We start from the raw sequence: 23532 nt of genomic DNA on the forward strand, positions 1-23532 counted from the left end.
AAACTAGGAGCAAGTGCATTTATACTGATCAGTAATACTTTGTAAAAATTACGGAAGTTTCAGTCCGCTTACCGATTACGGCATCTACTTGAAAATTTAAGTGACGGTATCGTAATTTTTCATAGATAATTCAGATAAAAAATATGGAACGCCGTAGAAAAATTCTGTGACATTGGATAAAAATTACGTGACAGTTCCATAAAATTTTCTACAATCACATTTCGCTCTGGAATTACGGAAAAGAGGCGTAATTTTTATTGAATATTTCTCTCCATGCGTTTGACAAAAATTGAATCATAAGTATTCAAATAATATCACACAAACGGCGATGGCCTCCACCCACACACGTCAACAATAAATGACTTATTTACGCGTGAAAAGTGTGAATATGTTGAATTTGAAAATAAATATATCGTCATCCCTATTCTAGAAATAGACGAAACACTTTAGATGTCTAATGATAAAAAAACTGCTAAAAATCGCGAAAAGTAAAATTCTTATAGAGATACGATATCACTTCTTCCTGATTCTCTGAATTTTCCTCTCGCCATATTTCTCACTCCACACCCACCCACACCTTCCAACCCAAAGATTATCTTCGACTCAATAAGTAGACTATCAATCGAAGTTGTCTATCGAAGGTAAAAGAACAGAACTGGCAGTTGCCACTGCGAAGTTGAGAGGATAAACTCATCTGCGATACAAAACGAGAGCTCCTCAGAATCGACAATTCATTACCGGTGATAAAGTAATTGTTTATAATTGCTATTAATTAACGGTGGGATGAGCGCGCCTTTTTCCATTTTCCCGTAGTTTGTTTTTGTTACAGTGTAATTGTTATAGATATAAATACTGGGCTGCAATGTTTTGGTGTTGCAATATTCATTTTTTCGACGCTCTTATGCAATAGTACATCATATTAATTGTCAACCGCATCGCATAATTCAGTTTATCCTTCACTGACAGTACGTGGCTTTGTGAGTTCTTCAGTGACATTTGAAGTGTCAAGGCATTAATCAAATACTTTATCTATTACTGGTTATCGATTAGGTCTGAAACCGAGTCCACAAGGAAAATACTGTTCGTTCTTCATTCACGCTAAAAACTCATTTTTGTTAAAGAAATATCGAGAATTGTCGGTCCTTTTTGATAGTTTTTGCTGAAGCCCTCGGGTCATAACTTGCGAGGAATTCCATGTTTTCGATTTTTCTTCGAATTAATGCGGTTAAAAATTCAAAATTACGTACAGTACGTCTAATCGATTTAAAGAGACCATTTTAATTAGTCTTGTCAGTTGAGTTTTATCGAAATTATATACGACAAATTCCTTATTTCATGAGGATTTAACATTTTTTTATCAGTTAAGTGTAATAAAATTCTGGAAAAACTGAAAATTTCAATAATGGATTGTTACAGTCATCTTTTCAATTTTTCCCGCGTCCCATTTAGCCCAGGTCTATCTTATAGTCTCCAATTAAAGACTTATAAGAAGACTCAAGTTCAAAGTTAGTTATTCAGACATAAAAAATTGCAAACTTAAAGTGAAACAATTGGAAAGTTTCCATTTAGCATCAAAAATTACTGATTAAATCCCTTTACTCCCCCGCAAGTATTTTTTTTAATTGTCTTTCTCGAGACGATTTTTCTATGATGTTTCAATTTTTCAAAAGAAATTTCTTTATTGTTTATAATTATCAGAGCTAGCGTATGATGTCTCAGCCTGTTGCCGTAGGACCTGTAGCTCAGAGGATGACATGTCCTCATTGTCGCGCCGAAATTACCACAAGAGTAGAAGGCGAGTCCAACAGCAAAACTCATCTCTTTGCTCTTCTCCTCTGTTTACTTGGGTAAGTACAATCAATTAGCCAACAAGTATTTGAATATACATGACTTGCTGAAATGTCCATACCACACAGAGAGAAAAATTCAGCAAAAATTACTTAATCGCTTGGTAATCGCGTTGTGTTGTTACGTTCAGAGAACATTTCTGAGCTTGTAGGTAATTCCCCTCAAACGGCTAGATTAATTTTATTCATTAAGCAGTCGACAAATTTTTATTATTTATTTAATAACAATTATCTATAGCCGTTCGGGATGTATTACGTAAATGTTTAAACGCAAATTGTTTGATTTGTTAAGTAATTTCTTTACTTCAGGGAAACTACAGCGAGAGATTCTTCACGTTAGAATCATCATTATTTTTTTTATACAAGGATAGAAATATTCACTAAAATTGCGTATTTTTCCGTGATTCCAGAATGAGTTGTGGTTGAGGAAAATGTTATGGAATTTTTCCGTACTGTTCTGTCATTTTGTAATGATTTTTCCGGGAAAATTTATGATTTCGCCACTCAAATTTCTCTTCAATTTAATTAATATTTATCTCCGTGGTTAGATTATGGTAATTATAATAATCATTTGTGTTGATTTTAGAAGGAAAAATCAATTGACGTCAATTTCATGATAGGAATGAATTACATAACGTAACTTGACTGCATTGAGCGGATGAACAAAGTTCTGGGATTAAAATCATTTTCTCTACAATGTTCATCTCGCAGATAAAAGTTGGAAAATTCTCGAGACGATAAATGATGATTTTACAATATGACATTTCATTTTGTAACAATCGAAGGAAATTGTAACAAATTTATGCTTTAGCAGAATATTCATTTTTATCTGGAATATTTCAATCATTTTATATTAACAACGATAAAGGTTTAATCTTTCTTGCGATCGAATCAATAATAAAAACGAGGAAAAATGATTTTTACAGTGAAAATTTTCGTTTCTCAGTGTTCGAGAATAAATTTAGTAGCGAAGTGGTAAACTAGGATAACTACTCATTTTCTTGGAATCAGTTTTTCCCAAGTATCTCAGGACTGAACGAAAATGTTGACATTTTTATAATTACCATTAGTGTAGGGCTCACTTTTCCCTACCAAAAATGTATGACCGAAAGTACTGCTATCCCTTCTTCAATTTCAAGATATTGGGTGAAAATTGGACTCGAAAAAATACATTTATCCTAGTTTACTATTTCTCAACGGAATCAAAAAGAAAAAAATGTCTAGGATTCTATTTTAATATTCCAAATCTCAATTTCTCATTGGAATAATCTCGGCAAGACTGACTGCACACCTGATCTAGTAAACTCATTTCAAATTTCATGACCGCCTAATTAATGATTATTTTCTTTTAATCACAGATGCTGGCCTTGTGCTCCATGCCCTTATTGCATGGATTCCTGTCTGGTCAAGAAACATTATTGTCCAGCCTGCAATAATTACCTCGGACAACACGAAAATTAATCGTTACTCTCCACAGGAAAAATCACACAACAAATAAATGCGACAATTTAATAGCTTTTATAATTAAATTTGACGAAACGATTTGGATTCTACATGTCCTTTTGGGTATTTTGCTGTGTGTCAAATGTTCAAAAATCCTACAGCAGAAATAAAATATTGGACTCGTTGTTTACTAAAAGATATATCAATTTGTATTCTAAGAATATATGCAATCCACTCGTACAATTGTTTAATTTGAGAGCTCTCAATTAATAAATCTATCAAGATATTTTTACTAAAATCCGTTTTCTCATTTGGTCATTATTTTCATACCTTTCTTCAGTTTTGTTTTTTTTTTAATTTTATATCGACCCCTCACAAGTTCACCAAAAAGATGAAAAAAAAACATCCTCAACTAATTCTCAAAGACACAATTCAAATTTTCGCGCGCACCTGTGTCGATCGGTTCGAAACCTCGAAGAAAAACATATCGAAAATTCGTATATCGATCCTATAAAATATCGATTACGAACGGCGGGTGTAGGGGACGTAGACAAGGAGAAAAATCTTTCAAGAACGTCGATCTCTTTTCCGCGAATGCCACCCGGGGACTCCCCTCCCCATTTTTTCCCCGAATCCCCTCTCCCGCTGGAGTGAACTCCGCCTCGCCGAATCACTCCGAATGGCGATGAAAAGCCATCGGTGACAAAATAAAAAATGGACGAAAATGGCATGTGAGGTGTTGTTGAATTCCGGTGAAATGTTTGGTTATCGCAGCGACCTAGGATGGGAGGATGCATAGGTATAACCCGGGCAAGAACAGCCTCTGTAGACGATACATCAGCCAATTCAACGAGAACCCATTCAGGTGATTAACCAAACAATAATCATTGCAATCTACCATTCAACCCCATCGTAAACACCTCCACAGGATAGCTTGCTAACCTTGGGTCAAGTATTATCACTTGAAAAGTCATATCAAAGTACTTCACATGGTGTTTACCCTTTTCACTCCATTCATTTCATCTCCATCCTCTCCTGTCCCTTCAAACTGTCCGAAACAGTTAAAGGTCAAGGATGAGTAGTATATCAGTTCTCGATCTATTTATAATATCTCATTAACGTGCCTGATTGACGGTTAAATACGTGTCGATTATTGCTTGTGGGCGGTTGTTCTGGATGGAAAAAGTCGACGTGCTTTCCTTTTGATTAGATAACTCACCATTGACCACCGCTTACTTGGGCTGGGCACTGTCTTTTCCATTGCACACGTTTTTGCTATTAATCGGTTATTTATTATTATTGCTCGGTTTTTTAACAGGCAAAAAATCGAGGGAACAGTCATCGGAAATTAAGGAGCAATCAATCATTATAGCGTCTTAATTAGATATCTTGGTGTAAATAATTCTGGCTTATTTATCTTAAATGACACTTTGTCCCATTATTTATGTTTCGAGTTTTTTTGTGAACAAGACATTTTTTAAAAATTGATCTGATGTCGAAATATTTGATGTTCTATCTTGCATGCACACTTCATTCTCTGAAAAAAATGGAGAATACAAATGATTTTTTAATTTTTGTCATAAATTTTGAATTTTTTAGAATAATCGATTTGGGCAGAACATTTTAATTGGAATTTTAGAAGAAAATATCCATCAACATTTTCGCGAAAACTGAGAAAGAATTATGATATTTTATTATGAAGCATAAAATTCTATGAAATCAAATCATGTATAACTGTGTAGAGATCTAATTTTAGAGTGAACTACGAATTTTTTCACCTGATATACATTGAAAGTTCAATACAAAACTAGAATACGAAATATCATATATTTTTTCGTTTGGGTAGGATAAAATGTCAAACATGTATCGAGTTTCGTTTTGTGAGATCTGGAACATTTGCTATAGAATATCCTGAACTATTCTAAAATAATATATTTCTATTTTGACTTTTTCGGAAAGAATAAATCGGGAAGTGCGATTGAGTTTCTGGTTTTAATAATTTAGGAAAGACGAATAAATATAGTCAAGCTACTTAATCGGAATGATCTATCTGGAAGAAACATTTCAGCTGCAATTTCGTCAAGAATCCCAATAAATATTTTACGGAGATAACTGCTTTTTAATTTTGTTATTTGTAATGAACTGCGCATAAAATTTGTTGTCGGGATGATTAGGAAATTCACGGAAGAATCATCCACTGTGTCACGATGTGATCAGATGGAAGTCGGACGTGCCCCTGACAGAGGGTCAATTGCGAAGTAAACGTGACGAATTTTGGGACACAGCACCTGCTTTCGAGGGAAGAAAAGAGATATGGGATGCCCTGAGGGCAGGAGCAACTGCTGCCGAGGCGCAGGATTATCAGTTGGCACAGGCGATACTAGACGGTGCTAATATTTCTGTACCTGATGGATTTTTAACGGAGTGCTATGACGAGCTGGGGACGAGGTATCAGGTTCCCATCTACTGTCTTTCATATCCAATTAATATTGTTAAGGAAGACAGTGGACGGGATTCACCTGCTGACTGCTCGGGTAAGTCCAATTTCAAGGTTCATTCGTTATTTTTAACCTGGCAATTATGAATTGTTTATGTATACGCAGAACCTGTTGATGGTGGAACTGAATTGACGCTCAAATTGAGACTGTCGACGACCCTAGGGGACGTCAAACTACCTGTGTACAGTAAAGATACTATTGGAATTGCGAAGAAGAAGCTACAGGTGAGGAAGAAAAATTTTTTCTCTATAATTTAGTGTTTATGCATGTTGTTAGTGAACTAACAACTGTAACTACAAGCTGTATATTTTTTCGATACCTGTTTTCAACGAATAACTTGACACTCAATGAAGATAGTGATATTTTTCATAGATACCTTTTTTTATAGCTCTTCTATTTCTCTAAAAACATGTATACGCAAATATATCACTATCTTTCTTCAATGGCGAGATATTAACTATTAACTGGTCTCGAAAAAAATATCCTTCTCCTACTTTACCGCTTCTCCATTGAACGAATATCTTGCATTCGTCAAGTTCGTAGTAATTTTCATTTTTTTACTAATCCAGTTTTAAAGTTAAGTGTAACACGTTGATTTAGCGGACCGGTAAATTTTTTTAGAATGAATTTGTTCTTTTCCTCCCAATGTAAGAGAGATAGCAGAATTTTTGGCGAATATTATTTGTAGCTTCGATACTGCTCCACAAAACAGGTCTTAAGAAAAATTTCGTTATCTCTCTTAGGTTAAGAGATATTCCTCGAAAACTTGAATGAGAAAGAAGTCGTCTTGTTACCCTTTACTTCTTCGCTGCTGAATTATTCAGATCAATCCAATTGTGAGTTGAAATATTCGTTTCGTTGTTATCTCGACTGAGTTTGAACTCGGGGATGATGGTATCATTACTTATTGAAATTTTTATGTCAAAAAGAAAATATCAAGAAAACTGCGTCTATATTTGAAGGTAAAGTAACAAAATTATAATAATATCGATTGTTATAATTACTCCCATAATTGCTAATATCTCCGATAAAAGAAATATTATATTCTCAATCAGTAACCTATCATGCAATTAAATGAGGAAAAAATAAATAACTATTGAAAGAAATGAACAAAAAAGTTCTCAGTAGTAATCAAAACAGGAAAAAATCGATCAATCAATCGTCTCTCAATGAAGATTAATAGACTATAAATATTTAGCTTGGGAATTTGTCAATTTATTACGAAAGTAGTCATGGATTACTATCCCTCATTTTATCGTCGCCTTCATTCTTTTCTGTGATATTCCATTTTTCGATTGCTGAAGCGATTGGAAAGAGAAAAAATGTCATTTGAGTGTAATGCAACTGATATACTGCTTGAATATTATCCATTCTATTTTGTTATTCCTCTCGGTGGTCACGTGCAACTAGTTATCATACAGATGCGTGTTGAATTACTGATTTGATCGAGGAAGTTATCTCCAGATCTATCCAGTAGCAAAGCTGTGGAAAAATATGTACAAACTACAGATAACCACAGGGGGAGGGGGTTGTGAAGGTCTTTTTATAATTCCTGTGTCATACGTAAAGAAATGTTCATGAATATTCCCTTTGTCTTAGAATTCCAAGATTTTTATCAAAAAATTATCTCATTCCACCCCAATTTTTCTTCGCACAATGTTTTTCCTATAATCTGATAGCTCTCTTTCATTTCAATCTATCAAATGATTATACTACTGACGTGATAAAGCTTTAAAAATCGATTGCTAATTTTGCACACCACCAATTGATCTAAAAAACTATTTCATATTAGAAAAAAATGTGAAGAGAATTTTTTATTGGACTTTTAATTAATCACAAACACCTTCATCACTGTTTAATTGATGAATAGATAATTAATCAAAATGTTTGGTTCGACTCATCGCTTCTTATTTATTAATTAATGGAAATGTTAAAATCGAATTTGAATTCAATGACGAAGAGTTTTATAAATTTCTCCTTTCATATAATTGAATTCTTGTGATTAATTCTTTCAGAGTCAAGAAGGACTGGAGCCATCCCGACAGAGATGGTTCTTCGGTGGAAAGCTCCTCGGTGATAAAATGCACATCGAAGAAGCCAAAGTCCAGCCAGGTTACGTCGTCCAGGTAATCGTAAACTCGGAAAAAACCGATGAAAGTCCTTCGAAGACCAGCTGAATAGATCCACACGGATTTCAAAAGAAAAACAAAAACACCTTTCATATCCTCTGAATAATCAACGACAGTCGAAAGTTCGCACTTTGACGTTTTTTCATACCTTCACACGAGTTTCTTTTCACTGAGGTGTGAAGCTGACGGACGTGCGTGGATATTTCACAATGCACTAGAATTGTACAGTAAGACTTGACTGACGGTTTAAGCTTATTCTCTAAACACTAAAGGTTAATAAAATTATTGAAGCTTTTGTACTGTGAAAAAATAATTAGATGATTTTTAAGCAGAAAATGCCTAGAAGTCGGTCACTATCGGTGAGAAGTGATGCCTAATGCAAGTGGATACATAGAAATCGTATATGTATACATAAATATTTTTAACTGCTTGAAATGGGGCTAATTTTGAAGAACATCTTCGCCGACAAATAACTCGTTTGGGAGCTGCAGATTCGGCGCCGATAGCTGAAATCAACAGCTCTCATTAACGACTCAATGATTAATGAATTCATATTCATTAATCTCGTACCGCGCATGAATAAATTGATGGAAAATTCTGGAGCTTCTGTTATACCATCTTATCGGGAATTAAAATTTTTTTTATAAGAATGTCTCAAAGTCAAAATACTTTCATGTTTTTCTATAATTGTTTCTATTGGAATCTTTCTTCTCACCGTTTTTTTTTTGTTCGGTTTTAATCTTGAGTGAATAAAATACAATATTTGAAGCAAAAATTTCTATAAGAAATATGTGAATAAACAAATCGAAATATCGGCTAAAAGCCAAGAAAAGTTTGTTAATTTAAATTGAGACAAGTCGAATTTTTCAGTTAAATATTGATTTATCTAAGATACTATTAATTTTAGGAGGAAAGAACTTAATACCTCTTCTATCGAAAATTTAATCAGTCGAAATAAAGTTTTTTTCAAATTTGTACCGTAAATCGATAATTAAGAAGACTGTTAAATTTGACTTAGTCCATTTTATTATTTTCCTATTGAATTATCCAAAGAATTCTAAAAATTCTATACAATATCCTAGCAAATATATTAAGTTTTATTCCATACAAGCTCTAAAATTTTCTATAAAATTATTTAATCCGCAAAACCAGAAGTAAAAATACAAAACTGAACTATCTAAACTCTTCTCCTCTCCATCATTTCATTCAGTTCATAATTATTCCAAACGATACTGAAAAAAAATTTATAATTCCGTAATTAATGGAATTAATAAATTAATTAATAATGTTCGTTGGAAATTACTAAACAAGGAATTGTTTTGTTCGAATTTCAAAGTCTTAAAGACGAAATATGTGACTCCAGAAGTGAATCAGTCAAGACGGTTGATTTTCAGGCTGAAAATATCTTTTATCCAGGTAAATTTATCAATAAAAATGTTGTCCCTAAATAATATTGCTGTCATATCATTATTGCTATAATTATTTAGACAAAGTACCATCCCTCGTTTGTATTAACGAAGAAATTGTACATGTTTTGAAAAGGTTCATAATTTTTCTAATAATTTTCAATGTTAGCGCTTACTTTGCATAAATAAAAATTCATTTTGATAATTTTCAACGAACGATTCACTTGACACAAGTGAAAATTATTTAAAAAACTCGATTTTTCTCTCACTGTACATGACATAAAAAATTATTTACACACATTCTGCGCACACGTAAATCAATTCGTATTGGTTTTTTTATCGGGTGTCCTCGAGGTGAACAAACCGTTATCGTTAGTGAATCGTTTTGTTTTTGCGGTGCGAATTATTTACGAGATTCGCATATGGTGGATGTGCCTGAGGGTACTATCTGTCGAGAGGATGAAAAATATGGATACGATGGAGATTGTGACATCACATTTGTATATCTGGCGAATTAATTAAATTTTATGGTCCTAGCGCTTCATGCATAATCCGTTATTGTTTTCGTGTCGTGTGTGAATATATTATGAATTTCATCAATAAAATATTTTCAAATAGGAGAAGAGAGTCATGGAGTGGCTTTGAGGAAGAAAATGTGTGACAAAGTGCTAAAGATCAATCAGGATAATTGCATTTCACCTTCGATCAATTTTCGATGAATATCTGGTTAATGAAAAGAGATGGAGGAATTTTCATAACTATCTTATTTGTAAAGCAATCTGGAGTAAAAAAAAATATCTATATAAAAATCTTGCCACCTCCTTTCATTTAGAAGATATTAATGGATAATTGGGGCTAAGCCAATGCACTTGTTCTAATTCATAAATTTTGTAATTTCACCAATGCCCAATGTTTGTAAATGATTACAAATGGAAAATAATTTAATGAAGTTTCACTATTTCTCCTCAAAGTCATATTCTTTTAAAAAATCATCCTCGAATCCCATTCAATGCTTTCAACTAAAAAATTACGATAGAAACCCGAAGAGGCGAGAACAAACTGTAAAAATTAGTGATGATATACGAATGAATAACGCATTTATTTATAATCTAAATGAAACCTAATTTTGCGACAAATGAGGATTTTTTTTTTCTATCAGACTGATCGTGCCAGTTGATCCTCCCGGTGGGTTTTCTTGAATGAATTATCGAGAATTGGCGCAAATAGTAAGACTATTTTATTCAGAATGTGAAATACTCGTGCACCCTTGGGCGATCTCTGGCTCGAAAAATCTATATTATATAAATATGAACACTGAAATATATATATATATATCTATATGTATATGTATTCGATACATGTGAATAATAAGAAAAAGTTGAATACGATAAACCGTATCATCTGTATATATGAGGAGAGAATGGCTACAATAATTAATTAATCAATTAATAAAAGTGCAATTTGAGGTGTAGAAGGGGGTGAGAGTCGATGGAAGGTGAATTGCTTTAAAAGAATAATTCAACACTAATAATTAGTCACGGACCAATGTGTATGAGGCTGCACGTTTTGAGATGATTAAAATTGTATAAATCGATGGGTGACTGATTGGAAAACGACTGCCACATATTTTTAAACAGTGCGATACATTCAAATCAAAATAACGTGATAAATTAATGACTAATGAGAAATTAAAAATACATAATGCGTTACTTAACAATGTAATTCATGAAAATTTAATGATACAACTTTCTTCTGGGAAGTTGATGAATGATGTGCAGGGTTTAATAATTTTCTAAATGTCCAATCAAATATTTCAGGATTGATAACATTTTTAGGGGATATTTACGAGGTCTAATCCAATCAAGTCTGATCCAGGGAGATATAATGGGAGGGAGATGTTGAGGATATCCAATAGAGCAGTCTTTACGATAAAATTCACTCGTAATCACGCAATTATTTTATTTTTTTCGGTGCGGAATAATTGATTTCCCTAGTGAAGTGATAAATTCAATCAAGACTTCGTGCGTTTTTTGGAAATATATCTTCGGAACTAAAGTAAATAATTAAATCTTTATTGAAGAATTCATTAATATTAGTTTATATAATGACTGTGATGCCTGGATATCATCAACTCTCTCAATTTTCAAACGTTTTTCAAGATTTTTGAATCACAAATTTTTCACTGGATTTCAGTTTTCTATTACCAACAATGAACCACCAATATTTGCATAAATAACTTTAGAATAAAAAAATGGAAAATTTCGACCAACAATTTTCATTTCCTCCCATTAACTTTTAATGTAACAAATTTAATGACTGTAATTTTAACGTTTGTAAGCAATTAATCATTGTTATAAGGCAGAAAACACGTTGACGAAATAAACGAGCATAATGTTGTGAAATAATTCTTCCGAGTGGTTTATTCGTCGTTTTTATTATGAACTTCGAGTGACACGTCTTTACATAGTATGTACATGGAGTTTTACTTGGGGAGTGCCCGCACGTGTTTGAGCTCATGACAGAGCCAAATTGCTGTGCTAAGGAGAAGCATGCTTCCCGATTGATGTGATGCTGCCAAGATGACAGGAACGTGATGAAGAAGAGTTGAAATTCCTAGAATTACTTGAAGATATCCAGCCCCCAGAACTACGAAAGCTGCTGTCGATGCTCGACCTGGGAGCTTTACCTTTCGAGATTTAACTGCCATTATGGTGATCAATGTCAATGTTGTTATACCCTGCACAGAAGAAAACCAGAATTCTTTGCAGCTCCAATTTCACCCTCCATATCGCTTATATTGCAGTTTTATAGGAATTGTTTGTACACATATAATAAAGAACTTACGAGTATTCTATGATCAAATTGAACTGTAGTTGGATTCTCTGTGAAGTTCTTGAGAATAGGGGACATCTCCAGCAGTTCATTCGGAATGAATCTCTTGCCCATCCTAGGGAATTCGTTATAAATCAGGCCAGCATCGAGTCCAGCGACAAAAGCTCCAGAAATAGCAGTGAAAAAGACAAAAGCTTTGCTCCAATTAGCCATTCTCTTGAAGTTGACTAGTGCCTTGGTGTGATGATCAGTCAAGATCTTCTTTCCGAACCAATCAAGGGGCATTGGTTTGGCAGGCAACAGATGATCGAGTGCATTGTACAAGAATCCAGCGTACAGCAGAAAAGCTAGACCCAGATGAGTTGCTAATCGATACTGGGAGACTCTGGGGACGTCTGAGGGTCCCTCAAACCTGTCCTCCAGTCCTGATTTCACCATGTACCAGCCCATCAGACCCTGGGCACCAATCAATGATCCCAGGGCTAAAACTCGGCTCTTCATTCCGGGTTTTAGATAGCCTTTGTACCAGAAATAAGCAGCTGGAAGTGCAAATGCTGCCCCTATCAGTCTACCCCACATACGGTGAACGTATTCCATCCACCAGATTTTTTTGAACTCTTCTAGGGTCATGGTGTGGTTCATTCTGAGATTGAATGGATAGAAAAGAAATATTGATTTTTAAAAATGAATGGAATAAAAGATACTTTCATTTGTTATTTTAGCCACATGAGAAAGACCAAAAGCTAGGAAAAATTTAATTTGATAGAGAATCGGAGTTTCTTCGGGATTCTATAAACAATAAATTTTCTCTAGAAATTTCAATGATTTCAAATAACAATGGCAGAAGCAATTGAAATTAAAAATATCTCTCATAATAAAACAATAATTTCTCTGAAAATTCATTGACTCGAGGGATCGAGTAATAAAAAAGATCAGAGTTGTAAAAATCTCCTACAATAAACAATCACTTGCAATTTATATTCTGGATATTGTTTATATCTCTCAAATTCCTCGACCCATTGACCCTCGGACACTGGCATTTTCTCACCCAATAATTTCCACGTTACCATGGACAACCCAGACTCTGTCAGCCTCGTTATTCCACCTGAATCATTGCAAGGATTTTCCGGAATTAATACAATCCACAGTTCATTGGTTAAAGGCATTTAATATGGAAACTGTGTACAATAATTGTCGATTTATTGTTAATATTTTAAACTCATCATCACTTAAATTCTAATTTCGATTGAAAATCTCCAAGAATTCGATAATAAACCAATAAATAATTATCAAATATTGATAATCTTCAACGATTACTGTTCTCAATAAATATTATATTGATATTTAAATAGACTTCAGAACATCATCATATACATATCAATTTATTTATGAATTTATTGTCCTTTCAGCGAAAATAAAAATGATCGTAGGAACAAAAAGGTATTATTTTCCCCACGTCTTGTCGACAATTTCCCTCATAACAGTTTTCACAAATTCATAAATACATGAGTAAATAGCAATACCTAGTGCTACAGCAACAAAGACCATTCCACTGCACGTAAAAAGCCATGTGCCGACGCGCCTGTTAGTTTTTTTGTTGACAGCCGATGCAAATCTGAAAGTTATCGCCCCAGACTGGGTCGTCAGACCCGAAGGGGATCTCCATTTTTCTGTAGTCTCACGTAAAATCCTGAGAAAGTCATTCGGCCTTTTTTTAAGTGGACCGTAAAATGTTCTTTGAGGCAAGAGAGATAGATTTGTCAGTGGAACCCTTGGAATTCCCCTGCTGCTTAATCTCGAGACACTCAACATTCTGAAAAGCATTCATGGGTGTAGTCATTGATCGACGGGATTTTAATTTAATGTGTGCAACTATTTATTGAATGTAAAATCAGTTACGAAAGGCAAATTTTCTTATATCGAATCTTTTAATTCCTTTTCAATATTTTATTCGATCTACGCATATTTAATGAATCTCATGAAAATTCAATTGATCAATCCATTTCATTAATTATAGACTGATCTATTGATGTCTGAAAGTTGGAACTTAAAAGAAAACAAATATAAATGAATATAATAAACGTCTCTCTGAAATAATCCCCTAAAACATAAAAGTATGACTTTCGACAATCAATTTCTTTACTTAAAAGAAAACAAAAAAATTATTGAATTTCAGCGGATGCAATGTAATTTCCCAAGTAATTAGACATTTAGATTAATAAAAAATTATATTGGGTAACGAATCAGATGTTCTTTTAGGTATTTACCTTGTAGATGTTTTGATTCGAATAATTTCTGAAGACTTAACCTCAATTTTTGTTTACGGAAATCCACTCCAAAGGTTCCAGAGTGATCAATCCACCTGTGAGTGATCATTAACAGTGATAAATAATTTTCTAACGTTTATCATTCATTGCATTGATTTATTATGGATTACAGGTGCTCACCAATTAATTACATCATATGACGACACACCGACAAAAAGAAATAATATGATCGAAGAATCCCCGGCTTGATAAGTAATAGAGGTTGTCCACATTCAAAATTACTGATTACTCCCTCCGTAAGAATCAGTAACAATTCGCATGTGAAACCGGTGATAATTGATGTAAAATCACGGAGAATCAATGCGGTGTGAATTGTTTCATGTCTAACGACGAGAAGTAAAACTCAAATATTATGGAGCACTTGAAAAAATTGAAAAGGAGAAAACGCGGTGAAAATTAAAATCTTTACGAGAGTTGGAAACCTCGGGCAACTTATAATGTAGATTTAATGGGCAATGGTAAATTAAAAAGTGGTTAAATCATGACTAAAATGAATACGACTATACATAACTCCTTTTTTGGTTGTTAGTTTAAAAATTGTCTAAGTGTCAGAATTTGTATTCCTTTGACATTTTTCTCTTTTCAAAATGATTTATCAATTTGTTATTCAAAATATTTTTTGATCAATCCTTTAAGGTGTTACATGAGTATCGCAGGTTAAAAACCCGATTTTTTCTTCGGCTTATGAATTTCCACAATGTCTACAATATTATCCCAAAATGAAAAATCGATCGGAGTAAAAGTTTCAGGATAGAGTCGTAAGAAAATTGGAGTACCAAGGCCTAGCGTGATTGTCGCTGAAAACCTCGAGAATACAGTAGTACTGACGAGAAATCATTCATATCATTGGCTGCTACCTCTCACAACCAAGACGAAAATATCTCCAGTAAGAGTATATGCACACACTCAATCTTTGATTTAGTATTACGCAACAGCATGCACTCAGTGTGAAAATCCACACTGAAGATCACGAAAGCACAACATGAGCCACCCAGATGGAGAGCCTGAACATCGATGACGTCGATGACCCAGAATGCAGGTGGAGTTGTCTGGGTTGTTGTGGTTGTTGTAGTTGTTGTTGGGCAGAGTTAGGAGGAAGGGGCAGTGAGTATTATTTGTACCGTTGGGTGTTGTACGTGGGTTTAGGTGCAATGCAGAGGCGAGGCAACGTGTTCACTCCATGACGTTACGAGTCAGGTATTCACCGGTGAAACAGTTATGATACGTGTAATTAACTTGCTATTGGTATTTCTCCAGGAAGGTCACTGAATCTCGCTCCATTGCATTATTTTATATCGGCGTGAAAATAGGATTATTCCACTGGTGAAAAATGCCTGACGTTATTGAGCAGAAGATTAAACAAGTTTTGGGGGGATTGAGTCTAGCTGACAGTGATCAACTCTGTGATTTCACTCTGGTTGAGCAGAACGAGGCGATTGGTATGTCCTTTCTTTTTGGTTATTTCTTCACATGTCAACAAATTAGTGAAGTTTTTTTCTTGAAGTTTCTCGGAGACTCTTTGAGTTGTCCATGTGGAAATTTGAGAAAATAAACTAGTATGATAATTACATTAATTGGCGGCAAACAGTTTCATTTGAGACTAGTTTGATGGGAATGTTATTTGCTGTTGGTGGAATTCTTTCTTATTTTCTCAGTGTTGCGAAATATAATGGATTAGTTTATTTTAATTCGATTTATGGAAGAGATTGAAGTGAAGTTAGATTGGAGTTTTATGGGAAATTTTATTTGTTTAGAATCATATTACTGATTTATTATGAAAGAAGCTAGAGAATAAAAAAAATGGAAGCGATATTCCACTTGTCGTGGCTACGTGTGATTTTTGACTATCATTTTTAATGCAGAGGCTCGAGGTATTCAACCGACAGCGAGCTCGAACTATGTCCCCATCTGTCAGAAGACGGTCACCTACATCGTGGCAGCAGTTCTCATAAATGAACACGAAGAAGTCCTCATGATTCAAGAAGCAAAAGCATCCTGCGCTGGCAAGTGGTACCTCCCAGCTGGAAGAGTAGAGCCAAACGAGAATCTCTATGACGCAGTGAAACGCGAAGTCCTGGAAGAGACTGGTCTCTCGATGGATCCTAAGTCCTTGATAATGGTGGAGTGCGCCAGTGGATCGTGGTTCAGATTCGTCATGACTGGAGAAGTCACTGGGGGAACACTTAAGACGCCTGATCAGGCAAATGCTGAGTCTCTCCAGGCGAGTTGGGTGAAGAACGTAGAGGATCTGTCACTGAGATCAGCTGACATCCTTCCACTGATCCAGAGGGGACGGGATTATCGAAAGGGCGTCAATCCACCTTGGCACAGTCCCATTTTACCAGCTGACAAATCCAGGGAGAAACTCTTTCTCAGGCTCATTGTCTGCATCAAGAGGAAAGCTACTAATCGAATGCACGTATTGTTGTCAGAAAAAACATCCCTCCACCTTCCAGTCTGCGAGATAAACCCCAACAGGAACTTGCACTCGACGTTGCATAAATTCATGGTCGAAGTGTTTGGTGACGGAGTGGCCCAGCATCGACCCCATGGCCTCCTCTCCGTGGAATTCAGTGGTGGAAGTGGTGGTGATGGTCTGTGCTTCACTCTTCTCATATCTTTTCGCCCTCCCCTCGAAGAAGTCCCCATAAAGGGAAAATATGTGTGGCACGAACTAGCCCAGAATGTTGCCGATGGTCTCGCCCAACGTCTCCCGAAGAACATGACTGTTTCTTTGAATGTAGTTCGTTGAATTCAGTCGAGTTACTCGTCATTTAATCCTGCAAGATTGATCTTGAATAAATCCTAGAGATCCCCGATTCCTAGTAAAAAAAATCCTGAAAATATTTCATTCTAATAACAAAAAAATGTCGATTAAAAAACCGTGGGAATTGCGTCTTATCAACTTTGAAAACCAAAAACGATTCCCATTAAATTCATTTTTCAAGGACTGCAAAATCATTTTGTCAGGATTTTTTTCTATAGTATTAAATGACCTCTCACCATCCAATCTCCTGTCCAAATTGTATATAAATGTTTCATATTGATGACAGAATCTATTTATATATTCTAACATGTACGGAAAAGATCAATAGAAAGCCGTGTTTTTTATTAAGAAAGTTTATTCAACAATTCTATTTTCATCAGGTAGAAAGGTTGCCTAAAAAATTAATTGAGAGATATTTCCGATGCGGATGTATTGCAAATTTTATCCATTGTTTTGGAAGGAATAAAAAAACTTCTATTGAATTTTTTCATACAAACAATCGATTGTAAATAAGAAATCTCATTGTAAATCAACTGATACTTTTCTACATGAAGAGAAAAAGAGAAATCAATTAGAAAATTGATAGAAATGATAAATTAAATGTAGAACAATTGGTGTTCATCCATATTTAGACAAGAGAAAATCTCGTTATTAATCAAGAAATGTATTTTTCACCTGACCAAGAAACGCATCACGATGACTTTTTATACATTTCATTGTAAGTTGAATTTATTCCAAATAATATCATTAATTCTAACCAGTGGAGTTGATTTTTAATTACAGTTGTTTTTGGTTGTGAGTAATTAATGAGAAGACGTAAATAATACATTTACTCATCATAATTTATCACAAAAAACAGTTCTTCTTACGTATCAATTATTTAAGTGACAAGGTATGACTATTGAGTTAGATTTATGGCAGCCTGTGCTCTCTCCTGTACAATTCGTTCAGCTCGGTAAACTTTCCAGCATATCAGGTAATCCCTCGCGAGTTTGAAGAGAGTGTAGTAATTGGTAACGAGCAGCAGTGTCATCGAAAGTACCTGGTACCACTCGACGGTTCTCAACAGTATGAGTAATTGTACTGCGACGAGAACTAATTGGAGACTCAGTAAGGAACATATCAGCATTGTAGGATTATTGAATAGTGCATAAAACCTGTAATGGCTGGAGTTCCCTGGTTCTGCCGCAGTACAAAGTCCCTCAGACCTGTACAACTCTTTATTGTACTTGACAAGGGATCCATGAGGCCACAGCACAGAGTCACTCCACAGCTGCGACGGTATGTGAACATTTTTCCCCTCGACTTTCGACCATTTTCCTAGATGTAGTGCTGCTCGATGCAGAACATCGCAGTATCTCACAGGATACGCCTGTGCGAAATGAGCGCTCACCCTTCCCAGCCAGAACAGCACAATATGCTGTACAACCCACGTGAAATTGAAATGCAGATGCTGAGGAACGAAAATAACGGGAGCGATTCCGCAGACGTAAGCACTCCCAGAAGATGCGAAGAGTGCTCTCTTCAGTCTCCTATTAAAATCAGATCTCAAACTGGAGACCTCAGCCCTGATGGCTGGAGCATTGAGAGAGCAATTGTGCAGTGGTTTGTCGAGGAGGAATTTCGTCTTCCTGTCCTCCTTGACGTAGAGTGGAGCAGTGGAGATATCGAAGAAGGGTCCAATGCTCACTCCAAACATAAGAAAGTAAACAGAGATGCTGGGGTAACAGAGATAAAAAACTTTCATGGAGTTGTGTCTCTCGCTCATGTAGTAGAGGCACCACAGCAGAATTATCACGACGAAAATAAGAAGAATTATTCTCATGGTTCTCTGGGTGGTGGGCAGCCATCTCGCTGGGCTCACAGCATCGACAAATCTCCGCAGTAACGCGTAGACGAATCTTCTGGCTACCATCGTCAGGATGAAGACGAGGAGGTAGGGGTCAATGAGGTAGAAATTCATGCTGTACTCGTTGTACGATTGGGGCAACCACCAGACTGCTCTGTACAGGTTCAGGAGTTGGAGACAGGCTGCCAGAATTGAAATGCCCAGGGAGAGGGCCTCGAACATCAGCTGATCATCCACTGGAACTGCTGGAATGGGAACGTGCTTTGGGGCTAGCAGTCTGCCATTAGGGGAATCAAGCTTTTTGTCCTCGGTTTGGGGACATGGTGGGCATGACGGAGTGCTCGAGGACACGTTCAAAGGCCGTCCTGGACCATTTCGTGAGGGGTTCCGTCTTGCTCCTGGCATAATCAGTCATTTAGGGGTTTTAGCGACTAATGTGGACTACTGTTTCAGCTGAAAATCGAATTTTTATGATTTTTAATGGAAATTATAGAATTTTCTATAAAATTTACAAAATTAATAATTGATTGGTTTGTCTTTCAAGGTTAATTATAGAACCTTAAGTTCAAATACCCGCAATAAAGATTGTATTGTTACAGATTGGAGGGAAATTTGTTGACCTTTCAAAAGATTTGGTCAGAAAATTAATGATATTGAAAAGACTAAAGATCATTTTTTACGTGTTAGTTACTCTTCCATTTGAAATTAATTTATATACTATTTATAATCAAATCTCTAGGCGAAGTCTATCCTTAATTTTTTACTAAATGTGTTTAGTAAAAGCGTTAAGGTTAGAATGTCAACTCACCACTGGTGAATAATTTCTTGACATTTTTCCTTAGAACCCTTTCTTCGCTAAACTTGTCATTGGAAATTCTAAGCGACTTCATTCATCTCACAAAAGTTATCCTTGCGTTAGCACCTGGACATGTTGACAAATAGGCCTGAACCTTGTCCCTTATTCCTAGAAACCCAAAAAACAACAATTGATAACAAATGGGCAGGTGGCAGCAGCAATTTGCCCTTGAGAGTTATATTCAAGTCCTATTGGACGACTTGAGGCCAAGAGATTTTTCGAAATTCAGATGTTAACTGTTTATTGCGATTATATTTATATTCGATATTTTAATTGATAAAATTAATGCTTTTTCTAATTCCTGTCAAGAAAAATTTCCAAATAAAACCGTGGTATAATTTCCCCGATTACATCTCTAATTAACACACGTTAATATCAACATAAACAAATTTAATACAGACAAATGTAACACACACATGGATCAGAGTTTTCAATAAATTGATCGTGTATCAAAATTGAATGAAAAACAGACAAGAGTACAAAATCAATCTGTAATACAACATATATATTTGATGAATGACTAAAAATGATAAAAAATAGAGGGTTAATGCTCATCCCCACGTTGAATGTGGGGGTTAATTTGACTTAATTAGGGTTAAATTCACGTGAGTGTATAGATGAATGTATTATGTATTAGCACCTCCAGATAGAGATATCGCAGGGGATTCATATGAGGAGGTGATTAATGAGTAACCGAAACATTAATTATCATTCTCATAAAACATTCAGGAAGGCATTTGCAAACGGGAATTCCATTTAAAAAAAAACGATAGTGCGTAAAAAGGTTGAAATTAATCCGTTGGCGGGATTTGGAATGAACCACTACGCATGCGTATTGCATATAACCCCAAAATCAACTTGAAATGAATGACGCGTTTGTACTACTTTCCATTCCGTGTTTGGATCGATTAAATTAGTAAACAAATTACTGTCAGACATCGAATTAACTTGCCCCAAAATTTGCTGTATGAACACAATAAAATAGGAAAATGTCAAGTCTCTACGATCAAGTGAAACTTCTGTACGATCAGCAATTATACTCCAATGTGATATCCCTCGTGAGTACTCCAAAATGTGTCAAATAGTCTTAAATCATTAATTTATTCCCTGATAATCTCTCATAAAATTGAATTGAGTTAATTTTCGTTCCAGGCCAATTTAGTATTATCTCTAAGTGACCACAATGGAGATCTTGTCTCACCAACAGCCAAATTCCTTATATATGTTCATTGTGCAGACTCGCATTTTCACTTGGGTGATTACAGAAAAGCTGAATCTTTGTACAAAAAATCGTTGCAGTTTAGGAAATTTTTGTTGAAGTCCAAAGGGGCGACTAAACCTTCACAAGAGACTCACAAAGATTTGTTATCGGATATTGATATTAAGTACCAAATTCATGTGTGTTTGATTAAGTTGAAGAGTCAACTCGAGGCATTACAAGTACTCCAGAGTATTCCAGCTAAACAAAGAACTGCAAAGGTACGAATACAATTAGGGCAGTCTTGGGTAATAAGAACACGTTTTTATTTCAATTACTTTAGTTAAATAGAGAAATTGGAGCTATTATGTAGATGCAAGCGCCTTCTTGAAAATCACTCAATTATTATGGGACTTCAATTAGAATTCGGACAAAAATATATATCCTTATATATCCTTATTTTCTACGGTTCAGGTGAATATGGCCCTAGCAAAAATATTCCAAGAGCAGGGAATGGAGCGTTCAGCTATAACGACCTACAAAGAAGTGCTTCGTGAGTGTCCCCTTGCCCTCGAGGCCGCTGAAGGCCTTCTTGCTCTTGGCGTCAAAGGAATTGAAGTCAACTCTCTGATTGTTGGATCATCCTCGAATTTACCTGGCCTTGACTGGCTGAATACGTGGATAAAGGCCCACGCTCATATCCACAATCGAGAGTATAATCATGCGGTGACCACTCTCCGTTCGTTAGACAATGTTAATTTTTTGAGGGATAATTTTAGTCTCCTAGTTACAATGGGCGAGTGTTATTATTATGCTGGGGACGATAAAAATTCGTTGGCCTGCCTGAGGAGAGCCAAAACTATTGAACCAGATACTACCAAAGGGTAAGGCATGATTTAAAGTTTTGTGAATTTAATAATCAATTGGCGTAATGAGATTTTAATTGATAATTTAATTTAATTTAATTTTTGAGAATTTAATTCAATGTCAACTGGAAACCCAAACAATTCGATGTTGCGAATTTTCTTACGATTTTCTTTTTTGTAGAAATGTCTCTTTCGATACACAAAAGCACTAATTTTTAATTAAAAAAATAATTTCTTTTGGTTTCGTAGGCTCGACCTTTATGCCTCAGTACTCCACAAGACAGGTCACACAAAAGAATTGGAAAAATTGATCCCAACAGTATCCACCGCTGGCGAGTGTACATCTGAGGTCTACGTTGCAATGGCGTACACATTGTACGCAGCTCGAAAATTGAATCGAGCTAATACTCTGACATCGCAAGCAATTAATCTCAATCCATCGAACGTTGAGGCGATTATTCTGCGAGGGAACATTCTGATTGAGCAGAAGAAGTATCAGGATGCCCTACATCAGTTCAGACAAGCAATGCAGTTGAAACCGTATCGTTACGAGCCATACAAAGGATGTGTTGATTGTTTTGTTGGGATGCATCGGTTACGGGAAGCCTTGAATATTGCTAGTAGCGGATGTAAACAGCTTGGACACACCCCGAGAGCTATTTCGGTGAGATAATGAACATTATTTTCAATTGCATTCATTACTTGTGGAATTTTACGTGGAAATGATTTTCTAGCTTTATGCATCGGTGTTAATGAAAGATCCGGTGTCAGTTCCAAAAGCGAAAAACCTTCTGGAGAAGGCCCTAGCCCAAGATGAGTCCTACCTGCCAGCAGTTTATTTTCTGGCGGAAATTTACGAGCAGGAAATGAACCTCGAACGTGCCATTGAACTTTTAGAGCGTCAGGTTGATATCCAGCCGACTTGTAAACTCCACCAAATGCTGGGGGACCTTTGGGCGAGAGTCCATAACGAGGAAAAAGCCATCGATCATTACGCCATTGCCCTGAATCTCGACCCTAGCAACAGAAGGGCTCTCGAGGGAATGCACAGGCTTGACAATACGGTCTCAAAATTTGAATCATCGTACTACATGACTGTCGGTGAGGAACACGCAGACACGACTTTCGACGTTGGCGATGGCCTCCCAGATTCCGATAATGATGAAGCTAATGAGGAAAGTGAAACTGAGGCTGTATGGTCAGACATGGATCTCGAGGCCAACAGTCAATAGTGACGTATTAATAAAATCGAGAAGTTGATTTAATTTATTTCTTCACCGTTAACTGAAGAAATTATGCTCGTCTTACAAGACTGATGTATTTATATTTGAATTACTTGAATTACTGCGATATTTGATCAATCATTGTCCCTGTTTATTTTCGTTGAAACGCAACGATTATGCTCTTATTTTCTTCAATCGATGAAATTTACATGACTAATTGAGTTATATAATGGAGTGAAACAAATAAATTGAATTGTGATTTTTATTTATATATTCATTTTCCTATTTAAA

The 23532-nt window shown here is 35.5% G+C and overlaps 6 protein-coding genes across 9 annotated transcripts; 4 read left to right on the plus strand and 2 right to left on the minus strand.

Annotated features, from left to right (window-relative positions):
• Positions 1-1698: 1698 nt before the first annotated feature.
• On the plus strand, positions 1699-3530 carry LOC105266433 (lipopolysaccharide-induced tumor necrosis factor-alpha factor homolog). Its single transcript, XM_011304587.1, has 2 exons — positions 1699-1847; positions 3206-3530. The coding sequence occupies exons 1-2, from the start codon at positions 1708-1710 to the stop codon at positions 3306-3308; spliced, it is 243 nt and encodes an 80-aa protein (XP_011302889.1). The 5' UTR covers positions 1699-1707; the 3' UTR covers positions 3309-3530.
• Positions 3531-3883: 353 nt separating this feature from the next.
• LOC105266434 (ubiquitin domain-containing protein 1) lies at positions 3884-9252 on the plus strand. 2 transcript variants are annotated; one of them, XM_011304590.1, is made up of 4 exons: positions 3884-4155; positions 5576-5824; positions 5894-6012; positions 7804-9252. In XM_011304590.1, the coding sequence occupies exons 1-4, from the start codon at positions 4074-4076 to the stop codon at positions 7963-7965; spliced, it is 612 nt and encodes a 203-aa protein (XP_011302892.1). In that variant the 5' UTR covers positions 3884-4073; the 3' UTR covers positions 7966-9252. The 2 variants fall into 2 exon arrangements, with proteins under 2 accessions (XP_011302892.1, XP_011302890.1); XM_011304588.1 differs by having other exon boundaries at positions 3888-4155; positions 5465-5824.
• Positions 9253-11738: 2486 nt separating this feature from the next.
• Positions 11739-14915, minus strand: LOC105266435 (cytochrome c oxidase assembly protein COX15 homolog). 2 transcript variants are annotated; one of them, XM_011304591.1, is made up of 6 exons: positions 14603-14915; positions 14423-14517; positions 13679-13968; positions 13128-13260; positions 12168-12798; positions 11739-12060 (listed from the first exon to the last, which is right to left on the minus strand). In XM_011304591.1, exons 3-6 carry the CDS (start codon positions 13965-13967, stop codon positions 11806-11808), a joined length of 1308 nt encoding a protein of 435 aa, XP_011302893.1. In that variant the 5' UTR covers position 13968; positions 14423-14517; positions 14603-14915; the 3' UTR covers positions 11739-11805. The 2 variants fall into 2 exon arrangements, with proteins under 2 accessions (XP_011302893.1, XP_011302894.1); XM_011304592.1 differs by lacking the exons at positions 14423-14517; positions 14603-14915 and having other exon boundaries at positions 13204-13260; positions 13679-13822.
• A 673-nt stretch (positions 14916-15588) lies between these two features.
• On the plus strand, positions 15589-17731 carry LOC105266436 (8-oxo-dGDP phosphatase NUDT18). 2 transcript variants are annotated; one of them, XM_011304593.1, is made up of 3 exons: positions 15589-15679; positions 15740-15921; positions 16345-17731. In XM_011304593.1, exons 2-3 carry the CDS (start codon positions 15813-15815, stop codon positions 17232-17234), a joined length of 999 nt encoding a protein of 332 aa, XP_011302895.1. In that variant the 5' UTR covers positions 15589-15679; positions 15740-15812; the 3' UTR covers positions 17235-17731. The 2 variants fall into 2 exon arrangements, with proteins under 2 accessions (XP_011302895.1, XP_011302896.1); XM_011304594.1 differs by having other exon boundaries at positions 15593-15679; positions 15744-15921.
• Positions 17732-18070: 339 nt separating this feature from the next.
• On the minus strand, positions 18071-20318 carry LOC105266437 (transmembrane protein 39A). The gene is made up of 2 exons (XM_011304595.1): positions 19907-20318; positions 18071-19551 (listed from the first exon to the last, which is right to left on the minus strand). The coding sequence occupies exon 2, from the start codon at positions 19501-19503 to the stop codon at positions 18148-18150; it is 1356 nt and encodes a 451-aa protein (XP_011302897.1). The 5' UTR covers positions 19504-19551; positions 19907-20318; the 3' UTR covers positions 18071-18147.
• Positions 20319-20775: 457 nt separating this feature from the next.
• Positions 20776-23510, plus strand: APC7 (anaphase-promoting complex subunit 7). The gene is made up of 5 exons (XM_011304596.1): positions 20776-21012; positions 21107-21433; positions 21627-22036; positions 22268-22682; positions 22753-23510. The coding sequence occupies exons 1-5, from the start codon at positions 20944-20946 to the stop codon at positions 23248-23250; spliced, it is 1719 nt and encodes a 572-aa protein (XP_011302898.1). The 5' UTR covers positions 20776-20943; the 3' UTR covers positions 23251-23510.
• The last annotated feature ends 22 nt before the right edge of the window (positions 23511-23532 follow it).

The sequence above is a fragment of the Fopius arisanus genome, unplaced genomic scaffold (genome assembly GCF_000806365.1).
Source record: "Fopius arisanus strain USDA-PBARC FA_bdor unplaced genomic scaffold, ASM80636v1 scaffold00038, whole genome shotgun sequence".
NCBI classification, from domain to species: Eukaryota; Metazoa; Arthropoda; class Insecta; order Hymenoptera; family Braconidae; genus Fopius; species Fopius arisanus.

Coding starts and splice junctions, on each gene's coding strand:
- LOC105266433 (XM_011304587.1), top strand. CDS start 1,708: ATGATGTCTCAGCCTGTTGCCGTAGGACCTGTAGCTCAGAGGATGACA. Junction 1,848..3,205: donor CTTCTCCTCTGTTTACTTGG/GTAAGTACAATC, acceptor TTTTAATCACAG/ATGCTGGCCTTGTGCTCCAT.
- LOC105266434 (XM_011304588.1), top strand. CDS start 4,074: ATGGGAGGATGCATAGGTATAACCCGGGCAAGAACAGCCTCTGTAGAC. Junction 4,156..5,464: donor TTCAACGAGAACCCATTCAG/GTGATTAACCAA, acceptor CGGGATGATTAG/GAAATTCACGGAAGAATCAT. Junction 6,013..7,803: donor TTGCGAAGAAGAAGCTACAG/GTGAGGAAGAAA, acceptor TAATTCTTTCAG/AGTCAAGAAGGACTGGAGCC.
- LOC105266435 (XM_011304591.1), bottom strand. CDS start 13,967: ATGTTGAGTGTCTCGAGATTAAGCAGCAGGGGAATTCCAAGGGTTCCA. Junction 12,799..13,127: donor CAATATCCAGAATATAAATT/GCAAGTGATTGT, acceptor ATTCAATCTCAG/AATGAACCACACCATGACCC. Junction 12,061..12,167: donor AATTTGATCATAGAATACTC/GTAAGTTCTTTA, acceptor TCTTCTGTGCAG/GGTATAACAACATTGACATT.
- LOC105266436 (XM_011304593.1), top strand. CDS start 15,813: ATGCCTGACGTTATTGAGCAGAAGATTAAACAAGTTTTGGGGGGATTG. Junction 15,922..16,344: donor TGAGCAGAACGAGGCGATTG/GTATGTCCTTTC, acceptor TTTTTAATGCAG/AGGCTCGAGGTATTCAACCG.
- LOC105266437 (XM_011304595.1), bottom strand. CDS start 19,503: ATGCCAGGAGCAAGACGGAACCCCTCACGAAATGGTCCAGGACGGCCT.
- APC7 (XM_011304596.1), top strand. CDS start 20,944: ATGTCAAGTCTCTACGATCAAGTGAAACTTCTGTACGATCAGCAATTA. Junction 21,434..21,626: donor CTAAACAAAGAACTGCAAAG/GTACGAATACAA, acceptor TCTACGGTTCAG/GTGAATATGGCCCTAGCAAA. Junction 22,037..22,267: donor GAACCAGATACTACCAAAGG/GTAAGGCATGAT, acceptor TTGGTTTCGTAG/GCTCGACCTTTATGCCTCAG.